We start from the raw sequence: 27388 nt of genomic DNA on the forward strand, positions 1-27388 counted from the left end.
TTGTATCTCTTCATGGGGGAGGCAAGGCTGGAGGAAGGAGTGGAGGAGGAAAGGGCAGAGGTCTGGGCCTCAGTCTGTGCCTGGATCTCGCAATGACTCGATTGAGAAGGCACCTGCTCTGCAGCCTTGCTTCAGTCAAAGTACTTACTATTACAAGGGCTCTGCCCTTTCCTATTATTTCTTTATTATTACCATCACCTCTTTGGTATCAAACAACATTTTAAAGAGCTTTACATTGAGAAGGCGTAAAACAAAGTGGGATAATGACTAATTTTTTCCATAAATGATGTGATTGACACAGTTAAATCAAAATGTACCAACCTCTGCTTGTTTGCGCCACATGTCCAGATTCTTGCGCTGAGCTTTGGAGAAATGGTCCCATGCCTTTTGTTTGGAAGCAGCTTGGAATACAGACACAATCTGTTCAACTGTGGCAGGATGCAGGGAAGGACCAGTGACCACCCAAAGACAGAGAGAGAGAGGGAGAAAGAGAGAAAGAGAGAGAGGACAGTTGGGAAGGAGCAGAGGAGTGAAAAAGCGGAGTCAACTAGGGATGTAAAGAACTGTGTGTGTGTGTGTGTGTGTGTGTGTGTGTGTGAGAGAGTGTGTGTGTTCGTTCAGTGGTATATGCATGCGTGTGTTCTACTTACCAGCTGATGCCAGTGCATCATCCTATGGGAGAGTGATCAGATAGTTCCCACAAGCAAAAGTTCAAGAAATTATACAATTTCCGCAGAGCGTGCTTGAATTATATGAGACAAACTGGTTTCTGCAGAGCAGTTGCTCTTTAGCACATGTCTACTCTTGACTTTAATTACCAACACGGCTCTATAGCACAAATTGATTATTTTAGTTCAAGCTGACACAAACATAACCACTGGATCACTAAACTTGGCAGTTATTCATGAACCCCAGAGGATAAACTCCCCTGAAATTTTCTGAAGGAACATCTTGTAGTTCTGTAGCTATCTTGAAATATTTCCAGGCACATATTTGGGAAGCTACTTCACTCAGCTTCTTACTACAAGCAAGCAAATTAATGGGTAATCTGCATTTAACAGGTATGGTATAATTAAACCGAGTGGCTTACGATTAGCCAAATACACCACCATGTCTAACAAATTTGAACATACCGAATTCAATCTTGACACTGACTGAAGAGTTACTCATATCTTCTTTTTTCCTGTCAGTTCAGGTGCTTTTAAATGCCAGGTGGGAATATCACAGGTTTCCCCAAAAATGTCAGCTTTCCAGTCATAATTACATCTTGGATGCTGAAGTTAATACTAGTTAAAAAAGACAAATTATAGTACCTCACATGTGACTTGAAGAAAGGAAGGAGTACAGTGTCTCAGAGCTGCGAGCATGGCTGCAGACTTATTGTTTAATGAGGGACATTTTGCTCAGCAACTGCCAGCTGCCAAAAATAACCAAGGCCGACTCTCAGTATGCTACCGTTGACCACAATGCAGCTCCACTGCAGACGTGGGCTCTCAAGAACCTTGCCCAAGGACAACAAGTTGTTCAAGTAAGAGTGTTCCTGATTTATTTTTCCTGTGCAAATGCCATAAGCTCCATGCCGCTGCTAAAACCTTTTACACGACTGTAACTACAAAGTCGTTTAAAGGGTAGAGACTCGAGTCTGGACATCGTGCCTAATTAGCACGAGGCAATAAGCCAGAACCTTTAACTTTAGGGTCTCCATTTACTCTGGAAGCGATGTGGTTGGGGACAGCTGCTCTGGGTCTAAATATATTCTGTGTCAGATTTTGTCTTATGTGCAGTACATCAACTGAGTGATTTTTCCACCACCAGCTACCTGTCTGTTGTCATGCAGGTGGTCATGGGTGGTCTGTGTATCTCAGAAGCCCTAACTCACGCAGAGGGGGAGCCAATAAGACCTCCAGTTAAGTGTGCGTTGGTGTGTGTGTGTTTGCAGAGTGGTGAGAGATAGCACAGTTCAAGGATCAATATCATCTTCCCAGCACCCTGTAATTTGATGGATCCAATCGATGGTCAGGGGAAAGAAGAGAGGCACATGTTCAGACAGGCTTTCAGGCCTGTGAGCATATATGGAAATATTTATACATTTTGTATACTACTCGTCTTCGACACGGCAGAAAGTCGGTCAAATACAACCTCTTCACTGTCAATTATCTGGAGTTTCTGGTGAGGTAGCAGCAGAAGCCAGTATCTCAAAACCTGGGCATATGCAATGTGACTGTATGCAACAATAGATACCACTAAAGATTAAGTGAACATGTTTTTGTTAAATTTGGGATAAGAGACATCCTGTAAGGTGACATATAGCTTCACAAACTACAATTTGTGGACGGCAAGTAGTAAAGCAGACAGACTTTAACTGTTATGACAAATAAAGCCTCCCCCACAGGCTGAGTTACAGTATCAGGAAAAAGCTAAGAATTTATGTTTGGCTGAAATAATTGAGAATGGCCAATACAAAACAACAATAACAACAACAACAACAACAACAACAAACAGGCCTGCCTCTCTTTCTGGTTTATACAAAGAACTATATACCCACCATCTGTGTTTTCCATGTGCATTGTTTATCTAATAAAAATGAAACAGCGAAACTAGCGACCGTCTCTAATGACGTTACGTTGTATTTAACATGCATGTGGTGACAAAGTGTTGCAGACTTTAGTGTAAATCAGCAGCCGAAGAGCTGAAGCTGCCAAAGGTGGGTTTCTCCATTTTATTATGCCTTTGGCTTTTTATCAACATCAGTGTGCAAAGCATTCCCTGTACATGCTTGCTCTCCAGTGTATTCTTGCAGAAAGTATGTTACTACGTCCATCCTGCAACCTTAACATTCCACTCCTGTGTTTTCTTCCAACAACAATATGAACCTTTCATTCCTCTGACTTTTTAAAGAAATATTTTGTATTATAGATGCAACAAAAAGGGAGCAGGAGCCTTACAGGGAACATTTCGTGGCGATCGTGGCTCAAGAGTTGGGAGTTCGCCTTGTAATCGGAAGGTTGCCGGTTCGAGCCCCGGCTTGGACAGTCTCGGTCGTCGTGTCCTTGGGCGAGACGCTTCACCCGTTGCCTACTGGTGGTGGTCAGAGGGCCCGGTGGCGCCAGTGTCCGGCAGCCTCACCTCTGTCAGTGCGCCCCAGGGCGGCTGTGGCTACAGTGTAGCTGCCATCACCAGTGTGTGGATGTGTGTGTGGATGGGTGAATGATCGTGTAAAGCGCTTTGGGGTCCTTCGGGACTAATAAAGAGCTATATAAATACAGACCATTTTCATTCTTAGGAAAGAAATTAAACCTACCTTTAAGCCATGGTCCCAACAACAATTTAGTACAAGACAAGAGGGCAGCTATGACACTATTAAGCCTAACCTTTAAATCCGCAGTGTGCCGGTCAGTAGTTACATTTGTGTGCAAGCACACGGTCTGTGCATCATGTGAGAGACTGTGAACAATGTCATACTTACTTTTTAGTGGATTACAGTTCTCCAGAATGCAGGCTTGATTTGGATTCTTGGTGCCTTTGCCTAGCTTACAAACTATTTACATTCAATGTGGGTGTGCTATCCTAAAACTTACACTGAACCAAAAAGGATTTGACTCATGCCATCATATCCTCTTCCTGCATTGCACAATAAGGAGCTTACTTACAGTATATACAGTGTAAATATTGAAATATGCAAGTGTGTGTTTGTGAGAGACAGACTGTAGTAACTCACATTGAGCCAGTATACCAGCCAGAGCAGTCTTGAACTTGTCTTTGGCTTCTTCCATCTCTTTTTCATGCTGACTCTTCTCGCTCATCAGCCGGCGGATGTGGCTGTTGGAGGACTGGATCATGGAGTAGAAGTTGTTGGCGTTTCTGCGGTTAACTTCGCCTCGTTCAAGCCAGGTCAGGAGCACACGAACCGCTTCATGAAATTTGCCGTCATCTGGGCAAGAAAGAGTAAGAGTTACGATTGACACGGAAAAGAAAAAACGTGCTGTACCCTGTACAGTCTCACGAAAGGAGAGGAGTAGGAGAGGAGTGCACCAAACACCAAGCATGATGATAAAGCAGAGACTTCTCACCTATAATCCCATAAGGCTGAAAATATGCTCTGCTTTCTGGTCACTAATAAATGTTTCATATAATAAACTGTGAAACGCAGGAACATTGTAATATTAAAAACATGTTCTCCTGTACTGACCATATACAAAATAAAAGCAGGGTTAATAAGAGCAAGGAAACATTAAAAGCAAGTGCCTCTGGATGAAAGAAAAACAAATTATGACACACAGTTATATATTTGGAAACAAACAACTTTGTGGACTTCAACAACAGCTAAGGGCAGAGACAAGCACCCATTTATAGGGATCTTGGTGAAAACCTCCTCTATAGGTGTCTTGTCATTAAAAGCAGGATCTGAGTTATACAACTGCCTGGGAGAAACGGCTAAATCCTCTTTCCCCTTTGGAAAGAAAACCTAAATCTGAAGCAATAGTTGGGATAAAAGTTTTCACAACAGCAGCCCAAAGTGATCAGAAACAAATCCTTGGCTAGAACGGCACAGTGCTGGAGTTCTTCGCACCAAAGGCTGGGGAAGGGAGAGCTGAAAAAGACTCACGCAGATGGTTGAGAGGCACAAAGTCACAGCCATTTTGTTATTAGGCAACTGTGACTGAGACCTGGAAGTGTCACTGCTCATTAGTGAAACAAGTTTATTCAGCCAGAAACTCGACAGAAAGCCGAGAACGGGAGAAAGAGCTGAGAAGAAAAAAATAGAGAGGATGAGCAGGGAGGAGAGTAGAAGAGAGAGGACGAGATAAGAGAGAAGCATTTGCTGAGGGGAGAGTAAACTGATATACTGTGTTTAACAGCCGCTTCGTCTTTTGAAAGCAAATTTGTTAGAACATCAGAATTACTTTCTCAGATTTACCGGCTGCAGTTTATGGCTGTTCCTGTAATGTCCTGCTCTGGGAAATCCCTGCAAGCACACACACTCGCAGTACTCAACCACTGTCATGACTTATTATCTACCTTGTCAGTTTTTGGATTGCATGAATAAAGACAGTACCATGAGGCCTATTTTTGTATTCTCTCAATAACAATGTGACAGAAGCAAATGATTTTCTTCCACACATGCGACAGGTTCTTCTCTTCTGCCAATCTGTGTTTCTTATGTTTGTGTTGTCATATCCTGCATGCTTTTCATTGTACATGCTTCACAGATTGCCAGCATCCATGTCTACCTTTGATCTTGTCTCCCAGCTGACCGCACTCGTGCTCAGAGTAGTGGACGATGGGAGGAGGGGATGGTGGCCGGAGGCGATCTTCTTCCATCTTGCGTCTGTGACGCTCCTCTCTGGCTAACATGCGCTGGCGACATTCCCACTCATAGAGGTCGTCTCTGGCCTGTGCGAAGTCGACGTGGAGGCGTCCAGTGTCTTTTTTGTCTGTGCTTGAACCCAAACGGATACGATAACCTAGGAAGGAAACGGAAATTGTAAATAAAAGAGAAATAATGGTCGAACGAAGTAGGAGGCGCTTAAGAGAAACTAATGTGGAGGAGCAGAAGGAGCAATGGTAAACGTACCAGTACAAGTGAACAACTTTGTGCACACAGTTTTTATAATGTGATGTGCAATCTGCTTAGTAACAGCGTGATCACAGGTGTTACATGTTAGCCTAACGATTTCAGAATTTAGTCCAAACCACTGCTACATTCTTCCTGTCTCACAAAGCCTCTGGTTTCATTTGTTACTTCACAGTTCAGAACACGAAGGGAAAAAAGTAGAGGGTAACATGTGACATCACTCGTCACAGAGTAACAGTTACGCAGCCTCCTGTGGCACGTAGACTGCTGCAGCAAAGCAATGCAAGGCATGAATGCTTCTAATCCCGGACATCTGTCAAATTCGTACGTCCTGTTTACATCAGTTTCTTATTAAACCGTGCTCATTTGTCTTTGGTACTCTCCATTAGTCTTACACCTTCTACACTGCTCGAAAAACTGAGAAAAATGATTTAAGTTACACTTGACTGAACTGAAAAGCAATACATTTGAAAGGAGTGACACTCTAAAAAGGTATGTGTAGTCGGTGCCACTGGGGATTTCCTCTGAGCCAACAGTAAAACACTTTCCATTACTTTCAACAATGTGTATTTAGATCCAACAAAATCCAGTGAAGACACTTTTTATTGGGATCTACGAGTTGATTCACCTCCAGCATGCCCTCATCATTACTCTCTTTTTCTTGTTAGATCTCTTGGTTTGAGAAGATATATTAGCTGTAGGGTTTGTGGAGTACAGAAGGCCTGCATCCTTTTGGGAATACACAAGGGAGACTTAGAGAGGCCAATTACTTCTCTAGTGGCACTGAAACACCACAATATCCCTCATTACCCCCACTCTTCTCCACACTAGTTCCCACTTATCCCCACTCTCCCCTCCTTACTCAATTTCCACTAATGGCTGGTTGTGGACTGAAGTGAAATCTGGTCCATTTTGTGATTTAATTGCTTCGAAATGATCAAAGTGCATCCAACGTGTGTTTTCGGTCACACGTGTAAGAGTGTGTTTTCCAACTGAGCAAAGTAATGATGTGCAGAGTGATTTACTGACAGACACAACACACTCTCATCAAAGGAAAAATAAAAAGAGGGTGAAACAGTGTTGGATGCCAACAACAACAAACAAAAAAAAAAAGCAGGAAAAGAAATGAGCGCGATTTCAGGGTCTCGACTGTCTGCTCCCTCTGCTTCAGGCTCCCAGTCTACTACTGCTCCAATATTTCATATGAGGAGATCTTGGTGTGGGCTGCTTGAGTGGGTGTCATTTCTAGGTAGTGTTTGCACAGTGTGTGTGTGTGGTATTATTTATGGGGGAACTACACAGCTCTGTCAACACTTTAATATATGGACCCCCACTCCCACATCTCACTGTAAGAGTATATGTGGACGAAATCGACGGGTCTCTCATTCAAACCCACACTCAGACATACACACACCTGCCTACCTACCTGCATGGACACACAATAACGCAGAGAATATTCCTGAATTGGGTTAAGAGTTTGGGGGGAGCAGGAACACAGGACAATGTGTTTGCTCTGAGAGATTTAAGATGTCTGTAGTCCAGAAGCTACTGTGGTAATATAGGAGCCTATAAGCCAATGATACATGGTTAGTAGAGGTTTTTTGCCTTCATGGTAAATGGATTTTTTTGGCACCTGTAGTAGAAAACTCCGCGTAGATCTCTTTCCTTAAGTGACTTAATAGAGACTAGCCAGTTTTTGATTTCTGATGGTGCTCAGTCTAATAAAGAAATACGAAAACATTTTTAATAATTGAATGCTCTTCTTTGTGGTATAGCCACAAAGTTTAACCTTGGGTGCTGAAGGTGAATTACAAATGCACTGATCTACTGGGATTTCCCTGTACCACCATCTCTAGATTTTACAGAGAAAGAAAAAAATATCCAAAAGGTCTTTGTTTGTGGGATTTTGAATATTTAACCACTTGATATAAACAAAGTACGTAGAAGAGCATCTCTAAACGCACAACACACTGAGCCTTGAAGCAGATGGGCTACAGCAGCAGAAGACTGCAGCAGGTGCCACTCCTGTCAGCTAAGAACAGCAATATAAAGCTAAAATTCACACAGACTCACCACAATTGGACAATGGAGGACTGGAAAAAAACTCTGCCTGGACTGGTGACTCTCGATTACTGCGGCAACAGTAGGGTCAGAATTTGGTGTAAACATCATCTATCCTGCCTTGTATCAGACTGGCGGTGTTGTAGTGGTGTGAGGTAGTGCTGGGCGATATGGAAAAAATATTTATCACGATATGAATTATTTTATATCACGATAACGATATATATCACGATATACCACCTAACCTGTGGTCATCTAGAAAGTACGCAGTCTGTAAACAGCAAGTGCCGAGGGTGCAGTCTTTGTTGTGAGTTACCGTAAAGTATGTCGCAAATCCGGGTGCACGTACAGCAGCACCAGGTCGCAAACCACAAGACGGAATTTCTTTGCAAAAATTATCATTTTTTTTTATACTTTATCTTCTCTTGCATAAAGTTAAGAGCATGTATAGTGAGAAAACAACACTAATATATTTGCCACAGGCTACTTAACCCTTTAAGACCTACCATAGAACCAAGTCCGCCAGAGCTTATCTTTATGTTTTTACATGCTGTAGTGCCATTTGTGGGAGCATTTCAAGTTTCCATACATCAATACAACTGTTATAGCCCAAATATTAAAAATATGTACGCATTAAGTCCATAGTAACTATATAAATTGCAAAAATTTGTAGTGCAATAAACTACAAAAAATTTAAAATCGTTTTTGTTTTTTTGTTTTTACATTTATTTCTAGTAAGAAAAATTTAAGAGGCTTATCCCTCAAAACTGTAAATACAAAAAAGTTGCACAAAATAGTTTCCAACCACGAGAAATTTATTTTGAGTGTCTTCATAGTTTTATTTCTGAGATACACTAATTTTTATATACTACAGGAAAAATGAAAATAAATATTATAATTATAATTTCTAAGCATCCCAGAAACGATACAGAAAAGCATAAAATCAAACATGACTTTTAAAAACACCAACATAGGCTTATAAGGCCCTTTCGCGGAAATGACGTCACTTCCGGTTTCGGGCAGGTAATGGCGGATGTGCGATAGTTCGTGCTGACGTATATGCCAACGTAGGAAGTGTTATGAACATCAGCAAAGCGTGTTTCTGGAATATTATGCTTTTGTTGCTGCAAGTGCTTCTTATGCAATGTTTGCAAAGCTATATGTGGAAGGAAATCGTGACCTAGGGCAAGCTGATGGCATTAGATGTAAGTACGACTCCGGTTTCACATGCAAAAAAAAATTTTTTTTTCGCTACCTTACGTGGTTCCAGTTCTACAGGGATTTAAAAATAGTTAGGTAAAACGGAGTTTGCCTGCTCCGACCGGTTGTAAAGGGTTAACTATATATTTTATGTAATAATTTATAAAATTTGGGTTAGAAACGATAGAAGACACTTTTCTCTCGTCCACACGATACATATCGTCATATCGCCCAGCACTAGTTGGAGGGATGTTTTCTGGCAATCCATTGTTTCAACACCGCAGCCTGAGTGCTGCTGCTGACCATGTCCATCCCTTTATAACCACACTGTACCCATCTTCTGATGGCTACTTTGAGTAAGGTAACATGCCACGTCACAAAGCTCAAACCATCACAAACTGGTGTCCTTAACATGGAAATTAGATCACTGTACTAAAAAGGCCTCCACAGTCACCCCATCGCAATCCAGGAAAGCACCTTCGGGTTGTGGTGCAACTGAAAAAAATCTGCAGCAACTGTGTGATGCTATTACGTTATCGTCATGCTATGTTAACATGGAGCAGACTCTCTTATGAATGTCTCCAGCATAATAAGGCAGTTCTCATATCAGAAAGAGGGTCAAACATGGTACCAGCAAGGTTTACACAGCGAGTTGTTTTAGCAAAGGTCTTGATATTTTCTGACAGTTGTTTTGTTTGTTTTTGGTAGGCATTTTAACAAAGCACTGAAGTGCTCAATGAAAACACGGATGGCAGCAGGACATCCACAAGCTCACTTTGTGATTCTTTAAGTGGTACTTGAACTACAGAAATTCACACCACTGCGTTTCATCAGTAAGGCCTTAAACAATAAATAAAATTAAGGCTTTAGATTTGCGACCTCTTACCTGACAGGAAGAGCGCCTTGTCCACAGTTGGCTCCTCCGCAAATCTGATATGGCAAAAGTTCTTCTTGCTTTTGCGTATGGCTGTGATATCGCCACACTGTCCAAAGACCTCCATGATGAGCTGCTCTGTGGCATTTTCTGGCAGACCACCGACAAACACAGTCTTACATCCCGGAGGGCGGTCTCTGGTTGCCGGAGGGGGCAGGTCTGTGACAAAGAACAGCCATGTGTAAGACATCATCAAGTTGAAATATAAATACGAGGCTGGAAAAACTAACAACTCTAATTAGTCGACAGCATTTCTTAATGTTTGCAGTTCAAAAAAGTCCTCTGCAATGTTTCTCAATCACTGCTGTGTGAACTTAAACACAGGCAACCCGAGAACAATTCGGGTAAAACACTTTATTTTGAGCATGAATTTTGCTCCTTGTGAAGATGAAAACAATACAAGCAGCGGTAACCATTGATTGGACTTTGCCAGAGAAAAGTGGTTTTCTTTAAAATTCATTGCAAGAAAAAAACAAAACAAAAACAAAGTAACAAACAGAACTATTATCAACAGCACTGCCTGAAAAATGAGGGAAAATGATTAAAAAACCTTTCATCACTTTGTAATAATAACATTTTGTTCAGCTTTTAATCGAATAGGTGTTTATTTTGTCTTTTTTAAGACATCTGTGTATTAAACATGGAGACAAGTCAAAACTATAGATGAAAATAAAGCAGAACTGCAGCCAACCATAAAAATAAAACCTGGATTATCATGTACAATAAAAATATCCATTAAAATAAAGAGAAGAGAAGACCATTGGTGCTATGAGAAATGCAAAATTTTAATAAATAATTATAGCATAATAAAGGATCCCATCACCAAATAAGCAAGACTGACAAAAGCAAATGCAGCGTAATAGCAGGGCATTAATGAAAAATCCATTTTAGAAAAAGCCTCTACATTCAGACTGAGAATAATGAGGGCCAGATCACAGCAACATTAAAAGAGCAAGATGGCATCTGTATATAATACAAGCAAAAACCAAATTCTCAGGGTGATGCTGTGCATTTTCAGTGAAGTCATTCTAGAATAGAGCACTCATGACCTAAAAAAATTATGAAGCTTAATCATATCATTAATGAATAATGACCTCTTTAAGCAAGAGTTTTTTTGTAAGAGAAACTGAAAAATCAAACCCTCCCATCCATGAAAATGAAATTCTGTTGGCCCCAAAGTGACAGATCTTTTAATGTGAAGGGTCCCTCGCACTGCAGAAATCACTTATTCATCACAGATGAATGTTGACTGATTTAATCTCCAATAGCTACGGCTTCTCATCCATGATGAATATGATTAGCGTGGTCTACGAGAAGTGAACCAGCTAATCAGTGTAGTGCAGAGGATGCTGTATTTCTAGACGTCTACTAGGAAATCTCTGCAATGGGGCTGAACCTGGTTGGATACCTGAGATATAGGAGGAAGATTGGTCAGGATATAGGGGTTTTTAGTAGTAGATTTCAGTAGTGGCATGAAACGAAAAACAAAAAAGTATTTTTTCCTAGTAACAGCTGTTAAGAAAGAGTCTAGCAGCACCCTGAGTTTCCTATTCTGCCTTCTGGATCAGTCTTTAAAGGATTCATCTGTTGACACAAGTGCACACATCTAGAGTGCAGTCAGAAAAAAACTCCCCTCATATTCTCATTATTCTCATATATGCACTGGTGAATACAATTTCAGATTCACGTTACACATGGTTCATGTTTCTTTATATTTTGTTTTGTCATTCAACAACCAAACAGTCTTCCACTGATGCTTGTAAAGCAAGAACTCAAACTTTAATGAAAGCTCTGGATTCAATGCAGCACAGGATTTGATAAAAGAATGACGGAGAGGACGGCACGAGCTGCTGTGTTCTCAGCAGGGTGGCTCATCTCATGCTCAACAACAAACTAGACTGGTAGTGGACTCCTGATGCAGTTTCGGTTTCGGTAACAGTTTAGGATCATTATTAGCTACTATGAAACACTAATGCCTTATTCTCGATCAATAGCCTCCTACTTAACAATAAGGAAGAAAGTCGTCATTAATAAGTTATGTTCTTATATATGTTGTTCTATATATGCTCTGACTTTGTGCTGTACCACAAGAACAGGCATTCTTCGTTCTGCAGCCTCAAACATTTAAACATGTTATTTGGTTACGTTTAGACACCAAAATGACTTTTTGGGTTAAGTTTCAAGGTTAACATATTTACCTGAGGTTTTCTCAATGCTCTGTGTTGTTTTCTGTTCAATCGCTGATTACAGTGAATGATAACTGCCTACTAATCTCTGCAGGCAGGTTTGTAGGGAGATTAGCCTGTTAAAGATCATTCCTATGAGACTCACGAGAACTGATAACAGGAACTCAGTGGGCATTAAACATCTGGATTGGCTGTGCACATAGATAATCCTGCACAACAAAAAGCTCCGTCGGCTGAAAACAATGATTGTTTCGTAGCCTTGAACAATTGCAGCCTCTTTCAACTGCTTTTCAGAAAATCTCTGAAGTGGACGAGTATGAAATGGGATCGTTCTACGTGTAATGACTTCTTGTTTAACTGGAATAAACCCTGTATCATTTTAATGTGTTTACGGTGTTACAAATAGAACTTGTTAACTGCAGAAGTTGTGCACTATAAAGGATTTTATTATTACTTGGTTCTGGGGAGGCAACTTTATACCAGACAGTAGGAAGCTTTAATTCTGAGCTACTTGGAGACTATTAACACTTGGAGGTTTTGTAAAAGTTAACATCTTACCATATTTATTTTAAATAATTAACCACATGCTATTTGGGGAGCCTGACTATTCGCGAGATACTACTACCTTAGAAAGTCTATACTAAACAAAGCATACTGAACATGTAATCATGTAAAATTTCATTGCTTACTATTAACAACAAGTAATTACTGACTGACCTAGCAGATGCACAGCATGATCATAAGGAACAAAGGTGAAACAACTGGTTCATAATATCTAATAAAAAGCCAACCGGCTATGCACTTGGACACCGTTTAAAGCCAAGCCTTGGTTTGGCAATAATAAACAATATATTGCTAACTGTTACATTATTTAGTTATTATAAGCACAACAATATACTACAGCATCATGTAACACACAAAGAAAAAAGTTAGGGGAAGGAAGTTTAGTTGTGAAAACATAACGATCCAAAGTCAGAGTTTTCTTTTGGCTAAAAAGCTTTATCAGCTCATAATCCCCTGCTGTCAGAACTCCTTGTACTTGCATGCAGCACTGTTAAGAGCTGCAAACAAACTTTATGTCTCTGAGCCGGAGCCAGCACCATCTCTTTCTTTTAATTTTTCCCCCTGTATCTCTTCTACCTTTACACACAGGCTCCAACAACCCATCCCTCCCTCTGCCTCTCCTTTTCTTTAAATGCGACCGTTAAAGCAAACATCGTCTGTTTCATTCCTTGACCTCTAGAGTTGGCGGATTAGACTAGTTTTTCAGTTGAGATGGACAGAAAAAGTAAAGGCAGAGCAGAAAAAGCTGCGATAGCACAGAAACGCTTTGTTGGCAGATGCAACAAAGACTTCCAAATTAACTGACCTTTTCGGTCCACGAGCGGCCGATGGAGCAAGGAGGACAGAGAAGGGAGAACAGGTGCAGTGCAGAAATAACCTAATGTGACATGCTGTAAGTTATCTAAAAAGAATACAATGGAAAGTCTTGGGGGTTTTTTTTGGCCTAAATCTGTGAATTTCTGTGTATCTTTTAAAACTTAGCAGGAGTGAAATCATTTTGCAATCCCCTCGGCTGCCTGCTGTGCTACTGAATCGCACTGTTTATCACAATCGAACATTTTATGCAAACGAATTAGAAACAACTCTCTAGATGAGCTATTTGTGACTTCCAGATTACAGTAAATACACGATATCAGAGGATATCAAAGCATTTATGAACAGTGCATGTGATTGCATTTTATGCAAATATAATGAGCCAGTGAACCTGAGGCTAAGGAAGCATAGGAAGAGGATGGATGGAGCAGCTTTTGCAGGATCTTTTGTGGAAATCATTTGGGAAATCATACAACACAAATGACTAAAAAACATTCTGTGTTTTCGACAGTGCACACAAAGGAAAGCAGGAGAAACAGAAAATTGAGCAGACGGCTAAATGGAAGAGACAAAACAGAATTTTAGCAGGTTAGAAAGTACTAATAATATAATAAAGGACAAACCAGTGGCTCAAAAATTACCCTGTGATTTTCTCTTGTATTAGACCAAATTATTCTGCACATACAGTTTCATGAATGTGGCTGTAAAGCAAACAGACTGGCTAATTTTTAGTTCAGCCCTGTCCCAATGGCCTGCTCTTCATATGACCACCCAGTGGTTTGCTACACTGTCACAGGTTATTGTAATCCATCAGCTCGACTGACCAGACACCCTTTCATGGTCTGAGAAGATGCCACAGAGAGGAAGCTTTGTCCCTCAAAGGCCAACAGTTTACAAGACTGTGGTGTGAATAAGGCACGGCGGGACCGCAGATCGTCATTTTGAGCCGTCTTTATTTGCTGCGGCTGCAGCTCACAGGCTGCCAGCCGCACATTAACCGCACCACAAAACACTCCACCAACCCCTGAGTCCCGTGTTTTAACACGGCGGACGTGATTGCGGATGCTGTGCAAGTGCATCCGCACGGCCCCGCAGACCACGCCCCACCACAAAAGACAAACTACAATCTACACACATTCAAGTACCTATGTTTAGCTGATTCTTGTCAGGGGTAAACTAAGCCATGTGCACGAAGAATTACGGTGAAAAATGGCACAACTGTCTCACAACTGCACACACTGCGATCTGCACATCAGTGTCTGTTTGCTTTTGTTTGGTTTAATCGGTTTGCTTACTACTGTCTGAATAACTGGTTGTTGCAAACACATGAAGCACTGGCATGTACAATGGGGCCCTGCTTATGGCGCGCAACGCTTGCGCGAAATGCATCAAAATCAATAATGAGCCAAGAAACTGGGAAAAAAAAACCAAACAAACCAACCAAACATTTCTGAGCATCCTTCCTAAATATTTTATACTGTATGTGTTCATATGTCGAACTGGTACACACTGCAAGAATACTAAAATCTCTTTAAAGATAGCTATACAAACTCTTCTCTAACAACATCCTCAGAGGGTTGGATAAGAAAAACAGTTATCAAGCTTTGAAGTGGGTCCATAGGTCCAAATACTGGGAGCAAAGCCTTTGCAAACCATTTACAATACCACCGAAGCATTATATAGTCGACCAGGCAAAAGAGGCAGTAGAGAAGGTGAACCAGTGATCAATGCTGAATTGAGAGGGTTTGACTGAAGTCAAGAGGGGGGACGCATTGAGAAGAAGGGCTTGATGAGGATGTACGCTGATTGTAAGGTTATGCACACTGAGAAGACAGAAGAGCGAGAACGCACAAGAGCTGGGGGAGGGCTGAAAGGGTTGTTGTTGCTCAGCTAAAAGGTCAGTGAGCGAGGATGCTGCATGCGGTGTCAGGTTGAGTGTGTGCAGCTAGAGGGTAATGACTACTTGTGATGGACACCATATGCAACCTTGTTGCCAAGATGCGAGTACTTTCCTGTGATATTTGCTTAACGCCTCAATGCAGCTAATGCCAGTGTTTGCTTCGCTGTTACAGTTCAAACCGTGAGCAACATTAATATGGCTCTGGTTCCAAGCAGCAGTCCTTAGTTACTGTAACAGTGATTCATGCACATTCCATTAACAGCAAGCTTTATACTGGCTCAATGGTGAAGTATAATCCAACTGTATTATATGTTCTCTGGGTAAACACATGACAAAGACTTCAAATAACTTCATCTCCCAACGATTTGTCCCGGCCACCACTATTTTGCATCTCAAAGCACTTTTGACAGCATGCAGTATGAAATAATGATTCAGTGCTATCAAAATGTTCTCCTCTCACTCACCCGTCAGTTCTGTCATACTGGGAAGACAACACAGCCTTAGCGAGACAGATGCTGACAAGATCCTATTCTCAAAAATAAAACACCACTTTTTGATATGAAAGACTGGGTAAACTTTCTTGCCTGTTAAATAAAAGCTGATACAGTATCCGGTGCAACTGTGCATTTAACTATCTGACAGTATTGACTTAAATAAAGCGGTTTTCTACCGTTTTCTGCACGTCAGACTCTCTTTTTAGCTTCAGAGGTCTCCAGATATATCCCCACATGCCACGCCCAGCCCTGTCCTTTAGCTGACTGAATTTTTCAGTCGAGGTGAGATAATCGTCAATGACACCACATATAAAGACGTGAAATTAATAACACTGATCCTGTAACAATGATACCTTTCAGGCTTGGAATGTAATAAGCAGCAAGCAAACAGACAGGATTTCAAGTTTGTGTTGGAGACAGGAGAAAATGGGTATGTGTAAGAGTTCAGGCAACTCTGACAAAAGGCCAAATTGCGATGGCTAGACGACTGCTCAGAGCAACTCCAAAATGACAGGTCGAAGTTAGTAGCTTCAGAAAGGTTATCAAATGAAGGACAACGAGTGATGTGGAGTGATGGCTGGCCCGTGTGGTCCAATCACATACACAAAAGCAGAAGTAGTGTAAGTGTAAGATGTGTCAGAACAGAGTCCACTGCAGTTTACTGTGTAAAGGTGATCACTGCCCATGCCTTAAAGCTCCTACAAGAAATGTGAGCATTACACTTAAGACCACAGAACAACAGCAGGAAGAGACCAGGTTTGACTTATCATCCATCTTTTACATTATAGTGATCGCCAGATGTTCACACCACATCTGGTAGAAGGGTAATTTACATAGCAAAACCTCCCAAAGAAGAAACAAGACAAAGAACAGCGTTACGTTTGCAGTCTGTTAGATATGCTGGCCTTGCCTCGCTCCATAAAGATGTGTTGTCCAATTCCTCAAGACACCTTCAAAGGTCCTGTAATGGTCTGTTAAGTGCAAAACTCCTTTGGGGTTTGGCCTGATAGTCATTACCTTAAGGCTCAGCAACATATTTTTAATATTATTTCTCAATTAACAGTTTTCGGGATGGAAATAGAATGAGTCAAACTGTAGATGAGATATTGTAAATAAACTGGCGACATACCACAACCTTGCCAAATACCTGAACTGGTTTTAGTCAGTTCCCTTAGCTGGAAAATGCGACCCTGACAGATACACCTGAGATCGACACCAGAACTCTCAGAGCCACAGAAACACAAAATCAACCCATTTGATAAGGCGCCAATTGTCACTGGGCATTAGCCATTCCTGTAGACCTCCTACAGAGCTACTTAGCTTTCATGAGAAGAATCAAGCTAGACAGCTTCTCAATTGTCTGCCTATTTTAAAATACCTGGCTTATAGATGGACTGCTTTTTTGTGACACTGGAATAAGTGACACGCAAAAAGATCATAAGTAGAGCTGGGGAGCAAAAAAGCGAGAGAAGAGTAAGTGGAGCAGAGTAGAAAGGCAGGGAAGTAGAAAGTAACAAGGAGGATGAAAAAGGTTACCAATTAAGCCTCATGTCCATGTGCCACCAAGGATTGAAAAGGTTTTGGGAAGAGATCATTTTCCACAAAAAGTTTTCACTCGCGCTTGTGACTGTGAGTGACTGTGACAGGCTATAAAGTTGTTGGGTAATTTCTTGACAAGCTGATCCCTCATTTAGCCTCAGGGTTTGTAGGTGCCCCTGAACAAAGTACCTGGTTCATTTCTCTACTTGCTCCTGACAACTAGCTCGAAATATGATCCAAGGTGAAGTTAAACTTTTAATCTGCTTTTCTCTCTGCTCTATTTTGTCACATATACTGAGCCAAAATGCATACAGCAGATGCACAAGAATATCTTAAAACAGCTTTATGTGCGCCGTGAAAAACAATATTTGCCTAATAAAATTCAGGAGTGTGTTTTGTTTTGCAAAAGGATTGTAAACTAGTGAATGCTAATGTGGTAAGGAGCTTTTCTTTCAGTTCACCTTGAAGATGACATGTAGCACTTGTTTGAAAAAAGTCCCCAGGCAGAGAGCTTTATGCAGCAGGAAATCCGTAAAGCAGAGGTGGGATCAATCAAAGTACCCCCCCACTATTTTGGTTCCTAACTCAGAATAATTGGAAGGTGGCGGTGAGATAAATATAAACGCCACTCTGGGAAACACACATACCATCAGATTATACAAAGTGAGATTTTTGCCCTGAGAATTTCCACTGTGTTTGTCAGAATGTAAATGCAGCTTAAAGTGAACAGGTGTATCTTCTCTTGTACTGACATTGTTTATGACAGTGTAATACTAAGTCTAAGCAACATTTTAACAAAACCGTATGGGTAGAAATCCTGCAAAGCAATAAATCACCTAAACTGATAAATATGATCAAATCTTCAAGAAACAACTCAATTTTTTTCTTTTTTCTTTTTTTCATTTCTTTTGCATCTGCAGTAAAGTGAAAAAATAATTTTGGCGTAGATGTTGTGGGACTTCCCTACAGTTCTGCACATGGATCGAAAGCATAAGGACATTGAAGCACGAAAGTAGAATCACAAACAGAACAGACTGGAGCTTGATGTGGGTTGCAAAGTGGCTTGCACGACAACTGTCAGCAGGCTAAAGCAATGTAAATAAAAGGGCTTACTTAAGATTTTACCAACATGATCAGTGGTCAGCTGATGTCAGCTGGAATTGAAACCAGCTGATGAGATCAGCTGTTTGGTCTCAACTTTGTAGCCATCTATGCTCAATCTGAACTAATGTTCCGATCAATTTAGCTGAAGATGCTGTCCAGGACACTGGGAAATTATTAACAAGATTATTAATTAAACCAAATTAAAAAATAATGCATTTCAAAACCTGACCCTTCTTTGAGGTATTTTTAATTAAGGTGCTGCATCTCAAGCTCTAACACAAGCCGATGTCTGCCAAAGAAATGTGGTCTTTTTAGCTGTATTAGAAGAAAAGAGCCGGTGTAGGATTAGCATAATACTATGACTTACTGGGGTTGGGGGGGAACAAGGTGCAGCTTTTGCAGTGGATGATCTCCTTGACAACTGGTACGTCTTGGGAGAGAGCTGCAGGTACCATACCGAGGCCGGGCATCATTGGGTTCATGGGGGTAATTCCAGCCATCATACCAAGGCTAGGGTCAAAATCTGGAGGCAGGAGAGAAATATGAATGAGCTCAAACAGTAGTTTCCTTCCAAAGGGAAAAGGTAACACCTACACAGTAACAATAAACAGAGTTGCACTGAATAACCAACCTTTGGTCAGATATCACCTCAGCCCATACTAAATCTTTTAAGTTGCATTCACATTGCGTACTTATTCCCTGAGTGATTCTCTGTCAACAACAGTGACACACAAGCAGCCTACACATAATGGAATACACAGCCATGCATGAATAAATAATCTTGCAAACCACATGCATATTTCAAGAAGTTTTTACTGAGTCATTCTTTCTCTGTCACCCCTGTTGTTTGAATGATGAACTTACAGATAATGCAAGTGGGTCTACATATCAGAGCAGCTTTATTTACAATGCTGATTCACACTGGGGCTGGGAAACATGGACACATCTACTCTCATACTGAAACAAAGGCAAACACTGCACTTTTTTGTGCATACTAGTCTCAATATGGAACTTTATAAAATGGAAATGATGCTCCTCACCACATCGTCCAATGTGTCAACATCATCTGCAGAGGATCTGGAGTTTACAATTATGCCGCGGGGTGAGTGAAGCTTTTGCATTTGTGCATGCACATGCAAGAGCGCTGCTCGCAAATCTGTCACAAAAGGTTATATGCAAAATGTGATGCTCGAGATACTGTATGTTTAAAAAAAGTGACACTAGTTAAAACTGTTTTACAGACGGTGACATTTACTGATTGCCAGACATGTTGGTCACCAGCGGAATCAGGAAATACATAAATTAACCAGCAAAATAATGAATCTGAGACATCTTACAGCAAACTAATTTCTGGGAAAATTTAATGTTTTTCCTTAGTTTATTTGTAGATATGCAGATGCGGTCCTATCAGTCAGCACAGTGGGAGGGTTCAGCAGAGCAGACAGGAGGAGTGTGGATCCCCACAGTGTTCGATATCCAACAAATTAAAAAGAAATTAAACGACATTTAATAACCAAACTGTGTAAAATATACAATGAACCATGAAATTACTAAAGAAAGTATTAAAACTCGACTAATTAATTTTCAGTGACAGATTTTTCAGAACTGTGATCATGTCACAGACATGTCAAAGTAAGGCTCTTCAAAAGATGATGTAACAGTTACTGTTTCTGCTGATTAATCTGCTTCTACTAAAATCAAACACCGACAAAGCAATACAGTTCATCTGACGTGTAACATCCTGCAGGCATCTTTCATCTACTCCTTAAACACTATTGTTTATCTTTCTTGCAAACAAAGTTAAAGTGACAATCTGGTAGCATGTTGTGCTTTTAAAATCAGTCTATTGTTAACCACATGAATGTGTAATGTGCCAGTCGTTTCCTTTTAATTACAGGTTAATTACTATGTACTACTTCTATGACAACTACTATTTTATGACATGGCAAGGCAATCAAAATATTTGCTTCTGACTTATATAATAGGCTTGTTCTAAAGGCAGCAGGTGTTAAAAGCTGTTGAGTTATCGTCTTAACTGCTTCTGATTTTTGATGAAAACCCAAAATGTCTTCGTCATCTTTAAACCATTTGCTGGAGGTCACTTTGTTCTTCTTGCTGCTGAAGACAGTCCTTTATAGCTGGGGTAGTAGTCATGATGCAGACTTAATTTGGGGACTATCAGATTCATCAGATGCCTCATAGGGCTGTGCCATGCTGTCCACAATGATAGCAGTATTTAAAAAAAAAAAACCATGTCTGAGAGCAGTGTGCCAGCCTCTGATGACAATTTAAGGCCTAAAAAAAAAAAAAAAAAAAGGAGCTGCTTCAATAATATGCAAGTGAGGTGGCTACAAGAGGTCAGACCTCCAACTAAGCCCCATATTTTACAAAATATATAAGGAAACTCTTCCTGGTAAAGATGGAAATAAACCCGTTCCACCACTTAAGGCAAAAACACAGCATTGACTACAACCAGCCTATTGAGGCATGTGAGGAGGAGATACGAGCAGCTGGTGACTCAACAGGCAGTTGCTGGAGCACTCGCTAGTAGCAATCCAAATAACAAAAAGAACAAACAGCGGGGACTGATGCGGTTACGGTGGAAAAGAATGGCTTTAAGCAACTAGTTAAAGAGCTCAACACAAGATCCCACGCAGAAAATACTTCTGTTTCAATTTTACTATTCTATGCAGGCTCCTGAAGAGTTACAAGGTTAAGCTAGTATAACAACAATTAAAGTAAAAAGCTGAGCAGGTTTATTAAGGAAACACTTCCTAGGTTACCGTTCTGTATCACTATTGGACTATAATGCTACTGCTGGCACCTGCTGGCAATACAGTTGCACTTCAAACGAGCTGTTTGCTGTTGCTCATTAAAAAAAAAGAAGGCTGGAAAATGACATTCACTTTTTTCCACTAATAAATGCCACTGCCTGCAAGCTGCAGTCACCTTATTTCAATATCATGAACATTATCACAGATTTCCTCTCACAATATAATCGTGATACATTTTTGAGGCGATATCGCCTGCCCCTAACGGGTAATAATGTAAAACAAAAAACCCTTTTGCATCTACCTTGGCAATTTAAAATATAAAACGGAGATGTCTCGCTTCAAATACCACGCTTTGATTTAATTAAATGCACATTAAACAGACATGTCACTGTAGTGTCAACCCTTAATATCTCACTTCTCTCATTGCCACCTCTGAGGTCCACGTTTCACACAGCATACTTAATGATGTGAACAGACAAGTCATCCATCCCACATGACATGATCACGGAATTAAAACTGACAGTTTGCTGGGATATTTCAGCTCCTCCTGACATGAAACATGATGCAACTAACTTTCACTGTCGCTGCAGTCTTCATGTAACTGCACTGTGTCGTTCTTACAGTACCTTTGGGTCCAACTCATGTTTATTGAATCCTGATTTGTAATCGGGAAATTTCAGCCTCTGATTCACCAACGCTTCCAGTAAAACTACATCGACGCATAACTTGCACTCACTTGCATCCAAATGTCAAATGTCTTTTCACGACTTGCTGCTTCCCCGCCTCTCTCTTACCCTCTTATACTTTCCAGGCAATTAAATTCCCCCGTCTCTTAACCAATTCGGAATTAACCAAGTTGATGCTGCTTTGAATAAACAGTAAAAAAGAAAACAGAAACATAATAAATAAAAAAATGGTTATGGGGAAAAAATGCCATTATGAAAACAAATTAAGTCCTGTAATTTTATGTTAAATTATGAAAATAAATAAAATGTATTATATAGTAATGAGTTGAGTTTTAATTATCTCCTGAATAAATTTGCAAATTATTGCTTAATTACAGCCATTCATATTTATTTATTTAATGCTGAGCACTTTGGGGGCTCCATATACGATGAGTCACAGTTTACAGCAATGCAAATAAATCACTGTGATAGGGCCCACCACCAGAAAATAATAGTAGCATGTATTATCTGTGATCTGAAGTCTGCTCATTTGAATCTTCAATAGCAATAAATCCATTGAGGAAAATATTATTTACTGTTCTTCGGTCTGCAGCATTAAGTGGAAATAGATGGCTATAGATACATTTCCTCATAAGTGATTCCCTCTAAATCTACTGTAAGAGAGGGAAGTAAAGGAATTAAATGACACTTAGTGAAGGCGAATAAAGAAATATGCATATTATCGAAGGCTCAAAATAGGTCCCTTGAGCAGGGGAGGGTGTAATGAATATGTTGGGCTGATAAAAATGGCTGAAGGATAAAAAGGAAATAGAGGCTGGATACTGAAAAAACAAACCCCCAAAAACACGGCCTCAAAAAACTAAAATGAGCAAAGCGAGCTACATCAAGGGAAAATGGATGGATGTGTGCTGATGACCTCAGTCTCTAACCAGGTGTCACAGTGAGAGGAAACAGGTGATAAGGACCCCTGTTGCCAGGCGATTGATGAGTTCTACATGTTAAAGTGAAGAAAAGGAAGATGGAGAGCAGCAAGAATGATAAGAAAAGGTTGATAGAGGATGGGGTGGTGGTGCAACAGCCTGAATGCCAAACAATATGTCAAAAAGAAAAGATTCAGAACTTCAGGACTGCCCAAGCTCCACTGTCCCCGTTTTAAAACAAGGAAACATGCTGGTGAGTTTATAACATATTTTGATACAAATCAAACTAGATCTCAGCTCATATGGAGAAAACGATGTGGCTGCATCAGGCTGCAATTTCACTGCAGCGCCGTTCATGTTCCCTCTAGACAGGGTGAGAAAATGTGAGCCTATGAATTTATCCTTAACCATCAAATGCCTGAGACCTGAAGCACGTATAAAGCAGAATCAAGTGTAATAAAGACGATTATTTACTTCTTCCCAGAGATTTACAGCACCTGCAGCTTCCCTCCCCATCTCCATTTTTAACAATACAGGTCAAGGAGCACATTTCATCATGAATATAAACACACATAACTTTCAGTCAAATTCTTTGTCTGAATTTCTACGAACATTATTGCTAAGGATTGTCTTATTGCATTGGAGTCACACTGGGTTAAATATGTACACTTGGGTTTTAAGGGGTATTTATTATTTTCTTCTTTTTTTTTGGGTTGTATGGAAGCCCCAAACGCAATTTCATTGTTCTTGACAATGACAATAAATAAATAAATACTAAATAACATATTTCCTCCTATGCTACTTACAGTCTATTCTGTAAATGGACATGGATGAAAATTTAAGCTTTTGTTTTTAGGATCTGCTGTTTTGTCAGAATTTACACTTACATTAGATCTTATGCACCACTGTTTATGCCTGCTACAGAAAATATGTGTCAAAAGTCTCACTCCTACTAAGGTAAAATACTACTACTACTACTACTACTACTACTACTACTACTACTACATGTCCATACTGTAATGGAGATCATGTGAGCATATTTGGGATGCTGATTGCAGATATCAGATTAAAAACAAAAGAAAAAAAAAAAAAGAAATTTGGCACACTGTAACTAAGATGGATATTAAAATATCCACAACCTGATAGCTACACGCAATTATGTGCATTGTAAGACAAGAAAAGCAAAAAAAACACAAAAAACACAAAGAACACACAACCCCAAAAACAATACAATCTCACCAGACTATTACAAAATCATGACCAGCTGTTCCAACCACAGTGTAAATAATAAGCAGAATCTGTCACACAGTTGAAGGAGGAGATCTCATCGATCACACAAATCTAAGCTGGAAGACCACAGTTTGTGTGTTGTTTGCAAGCTCTGCTTTCACTCTTTGTTTGGTTACGTTCAGGCACCAAAACCATTTGAAGTGCTTAGAAAATATTGGTGGTTGCACCAGTATAAAAAAAACAACAGGCTATCCAGTGTGCTCAAATGTGACAGGAAGTGGTGACCAAGTCTGTGGAGGTGAGACCGAGGGTGGGCTCACACATTGCCTTACCATTTCTACAAGCCTCAATCTTCTCTTACTTGTAGGAAAAAGAGAAAACAAAAACCCAGTCATTAATAACTGTGAACATGGCAACACTGCCAACTATTGGAGATAGTTCAACACAGCTCATCTAGCTAGCTTTGGTACACTTGGCTGGTAATCAGGGAAACACCACGTTCTATTAGAGTTTCAATTCTTTAAAAGTTTTTCCAGGAACGTAGCCATTAGTGTATGTGTTACTAATCTGCAGGAGTATTCAGCCAAAACCCGAGTTCAAGCTTGAAATATATAGCACATGCAGTGGATGAATCCTTCTTTGTTGCCAATTTTACTTTTGTGGTTTTCTTCTGTTAAAGGTTAAAGTGGACCGATTATGCTTTATAGCTAAAGTTTTAAATAATAAAGAGTGTCTGTCTACAAGTAATGACTTTGATCCAAAAGCTCAAAACACTTCCAAGCAGTCAGATTCCAACAGTTTTCTTCTGCTCCTGGATGTGTACGGCAATGAGACTGCATGTCCTTAATATGGTCATCTCAGGCACACAGCTCAGTCTGCCAGCAGAAGCGCTTTATCCACTTGCAACCATGTAAACCCTTCTGTTTGAGAGGAGAGGAAATGGCAAGGTGCTAAAATGGCTTGTTTCAGACAGTGGATGAACTGAGAGGCTACACAAAGGCTCACTAAGAGAGAGGAGGGGGAAAAGATTTTAAAACGTGAGCCATACAAAGCTACTAGAGCCCAAAAATAAAACACGAGGGTGGAAATTAGCAAAAACAGGCAGGCTTTAAATTGCTGTCGGAAAACACAGGAAAATGTCCCGTGTTTGAGGTTACTTGGGTCATTTGTCGGTCATCTGTTGTTTTCCTAAGTCATCCTAGTGGGGGAGAGGAAAACAACAACAAAAAGACAGGCTAATATATGCGGCATTTAAGAAAATCAATACAAATTTAAAATCAATCTGAAATTCCATTCACAGCTGGCTGTGTCAAGGTGAAAGAGGTTAATAAAGCCCTGTTCCCTCTAAGTACTAAGCTCCACTGTGATAATCATAAAAAGACAAGCAACCAAATAGCTCCATCGCCATCACCCTTCACACCTTTAACACAAAAACCACAGTAATGGCTGCCAAAACTTGTATTGAGAGACGAATTAAGGAGAAGGAAGACATTTAAAGGATCTTAGAAACTGAAGAATTAAAACAAACACTAAATTAAAGACAAATGAAGAGAAAAAATTAATCTAGGATTAATGATTCTAGGCCATTGTGATTTGCACAGTTATAAAAAAAAGAATGTATAAGAGACGCGTGTGTGCTGCAGAATTGCTGCAAAAACAAATGATAAAAAATGATAAACTGTCTAAGTCATGTGGGTTAAGGCACAAACAACTGTTGCTCCCAGAAACAGAAACATCTTCACAACGATGTCAATTCAGCTTTAATAAACGAAGCTTCGGAAGCCTGTGGGTGTAACAATAATGGAATGATACTTAATTGCAAATTTACAAAAAACCGAGGGGCAGCACATGCAAAATAATGAGGACATGATTGGGCACAGCTATAAGAGGCTATTACTTACGTTTAATTCAGTCAACCAGTTAAGCAAAAGGAGCACTAATTCAGAGGCAAGCCCAGATAACAAGACCCAGATTTGTGATTCAACAATAGCACAATTGGACAAGGATGAGATGAAATGATTAGTCAGTTACTCAATCAGTCCACCAACAGAATACAAGGAGACCATTCTGAACTAATCAATACACACAAAATATTTGAACCGTTTTAACAAAACAAGAAATTTAAAGAGACCGTCTTGGGCGCTGAGACTCTGGATTTGTAATGTAAACATTAAACATGGCTGTTTATTTGGCAGCGGACTAGCTGGACTACTACCGTCTAATATTCAAAATATAATCTTTAAGGTAAAAATGGCGTTGAGTGATTTTCAGTGCAACTTTTCTTGTGTTTAGAAAACATTAACATTTTTGTATAAATGATGCATATTAAACAGTTTGGTGGAGATACACGTCACACTAGCAAAAATAGTGTGAACTCATTGAGAGCTGAAGGAGAGGTCTCTCTGACTCGGTAGAAACCCCACAGAGAGACTTAGAGAGCACAAGGGTCCTCTTGTGTAAGAAAAACAAAAGATACCTGGGGCTGGGTCCACCCACACGTAGCCGCACATCTGTCTGATTGTGTTTACTACGCTTGTCTTTCAGCTTTAGTCTCTATTTTCTCCCAGTGTGGAAAACTGAAACGCACAAACATTTTCCTGCAACACCTCTTTCTTGTACAGTCACATGCATGAGTGCACACACAACGCTGGCCTCTGAGGTTATTCTACTCTCATTCATTTTCCTCTTGTTCTTCTTGATGATGTTCTTTTGATGTTAAACAATCTAGTTCCTGAAGGTTTGTTCAAAGTAATTACATTCTGAGTTGCCCGTCAATCAAGACGCGCAGATTTGATTATGTGAAGCTCCTGGCTATTAATGTCATCCTCCTCTTCCCTCCCCCGTTCTCCTCTCTGATTTCCAGGGTAAACGTCCCTTCTAGCAGAGTCAGCGGTGGGTGGTGGTGGGGGGGCATAGGCAGCTGCCGTGAGGCAGTGCTGGATAATATTCTTTAATGAGGCGAGCTACCCATGCCACCTGGAACCTTACCAGAGGCCGCCTCGCTCAATTTCTACCAAAAGTCACCCCCTTTACATTTTCATATGAACATCTCAGACTTAATTTCTTTTACTGCAACATTTCTTGTGAGCTGCAAGCTGCAGGATAGAGAGAAACTATCTACTTGCTGTTCATAAAAGTTATTTCATCTCTCTATTCGATTACATCCAAATAGGAATCAGTTCTCTTATGCTGCCCTCCAAAGTCCATTGTCTTCATCTGCTGCTTGTATACTCAAATCTCCATAAGAAATCCAGCTTTTAACAATATATAGCCTACAACAGGCAAACACATTTGAAGTAGATTGGTGAGAACGGTCAGAAAAGTCCTATTTCAGCAGCTCTATAAGTACTGTTCTATTTTTTTTCCACATGTATTGTATAGTCGAGGTAGGGGAAGGCTTTGCCTCTC

The 27388-nt window shown here is 40.3% G+C and overlaps 1 protein-coding gene across 7 annotated transcripts in view; it reads right to left on the reverse strand.

Annotated features, from left to right (window-relative positions):
- The window catches only part of enox2 (ecto-NOX disulfide-thiol exchanger 2), a 185929-nt gene that overhangs the window by 24499 nt on the left and 134042 nt on the right, over nt 1-27388 (reverse strand). For all 7 annotated transcript variants that reach the window (XR_003270064.1, XM_026146421.1, XM_026146438.1 and 4 more), the window contains 5 exons: nt 18738-18893; nt 9723-9929; nt 5232-5465; nt 3719-3931; nt 322-428 (listed from right to left, as the gene is read on the reverse strand). Coding sequence is in view for 6 of the 7 variants with exons in the window: in XM_026146421.1 (XP_026002206.1) it covers nt 322-428; nt 3719-3931; nt 5232-5465; nt 9723-9929; nt 18738-18893 (917 nt within the window). In the remaining variant the exon portion in view is untranslated. The remainder of the gene's footprint in view (nt 1-321; nt 429-3718; nt 3932-5231; nt 5466-9722; nt 9930-18737; nt 18894-27388) is intronic.

The sequence above is a fragment of the Astatotilapia calliptera genome, chromosome 2, assembly GCF_900246225.1.
Source record: "Astatotilapia calliptera chromosome 2, fAstCal1.2, whole genome shotgun sequence".
NCBI classification, from domain to species: Eukaryota; Metazoa; Chordata; class Actinopteri; order Cichliformes; family Cichlidae; genus Astatotilapia; species Astatotilapia calliptera.